Source organism: Meleagris gallopavo, chromosome 14, assembly GCF_000146605.3.
Source record: "Meleagris gallopavo isolate NT-WF06-2002-E0010 breed Aviagen turkey brand Nicholas breeding stock chromosome 14, Turkey_5.1, whole genome shotgun sequence".
Taxonomy (NCBI): domain Eukaryota; kingdom Metazoa; phylum Chordata; class Aves; order Galliformes; family Phasianidae; genus Meleagris; species Meleagris gallopavo.
In genome coordinates, this window is record NC_015024.2 from 12,811,404 (window position 1) to 12,812,634 (window position 1,231).

Here is a 1,231-nt window from a genome sequence, read left to right on the forward strand (position 1 = left end):
AGCTTCTCGGCCGCCAGTCCCGCCAGCTTGGCGTTCTCCAGCAGGAAAAGCTTCTGGTGAGCCGAGAGCCCCCCGGCGGCGGGGGGCCCAGCAGGCCGGCGGGGAAGAGCTGTCCGTGCAGCAGGTCGGCCGGGTGGTAGGCGGCATCCAGGTAGTTGAAGTAATAGAGGGAGCGGGGGGCTGCCGGCACGGCCCCCGCCTGGTGGATGACCTGCGGCTTGATGAGCCGCCCGCTGGGCTGACCCAGGGCGAGCTCTGCCTTGCAGCAGACGCCGCAGTTGGCTTTGCAGAGCCCCCCGGCGCCCCGCAGGCCGCTCTTCCACAGCTCCGAGTAGTTGAGGAGAGTCTTGGAGGGCACCTCGTAGCCCAGCGGAGGGATGGGGATCACGCAGGGCAGCGGCGAGCACAAGCTGAGCGGCTTCTTGCCCGCCTCCGGCTCCGGCCCCGGGCCGCCGTGCCTCTGCTCGAAGGCTGCTTTGGGCTCCGACGTCTTGGCCATGATGCGCTCGATGGAGAAGGCCAGGCTCTTAGACGGGTTAGCGGCGGCGGCCCGGCCGTCGTGCCGGGGGCAGGGGGAAGGCATAACCGTCTCCAGCGACCCCGAGCTCGCCATGGCTCTGCGCCGTGCGGGAACTTGGGCTGAGCGGCCGCTCGCTCCTGCGCTCGGCTCTGCATTCCAGAAAAGCCAGGAGACAAATCAATTTAATAAGCACCTTGTTCTCTTCCCCCCCACTCACCCCCCCCCACCGGCACCCCCTCCCTATTTACATTCAAATGAACATATCCAAGAACAATGGCACGTAGGGTACCAGATTACTGCTCATTAAGCGGAACACGCTAAAGTAACATGCGAGCTAGACCTTGCTAGTATTTAAAAGGGGGAAAAAAAAAAAGAAAAAAAAAAAGACCAGAAGAAGCTCCCCCAGCCCCTGCCGCCCTGCCCAGCCACACCGACGGGGCGTGGGGCTGCCTCGGCACCCCTTACCTTAGCCCGGCTCCGACGAGACGCATCCAAGCAGCGCGGTGCGGCCGCAGTCACATTTTGATAGCAAACATCTTCCCGAGCGTCAGCTCACCGCCTCGTACATTTAAAGCTGACATCACATGAAGTCACTTGGAGCAGGATGACATGGGGATGCCACCATGGATCTTCCCCGAGCCCAGGCGCCGGGCTGGAGCGCGGTGGGTTGGGGCAGGGGAGAGGAAGAGAAGCCCCCCCCCTACCCCCCCT

The 1,231-nt window shown here is 63.9% G+C and overlaps 1 protein-coding gene across 1 annotated transcript in view; it reads right to left on the minus strand.

The window, feature by feature from the left end:
- FEZF2 (FEZ family zinc finger 2) overlaps positions 1-1,224 on the minus strand; it is a 2,525-nt gene extending 1,301 nt beyond the window's left edge. The window contains 3 exon segments of the mRNA XM_031555514.1: positions 4-67; positions 70-669; positions 986-1,224. Of these exon segments, the coding sequence (XP_031411374.1) occupies positions 4-67; positions 70-613 (608 nt within the window). The 5' untranslated portion in view covers positions 614-669; positions 986-1,224.
- Positions 1,225-1,231: the final 7 nt, after the last annotated feature.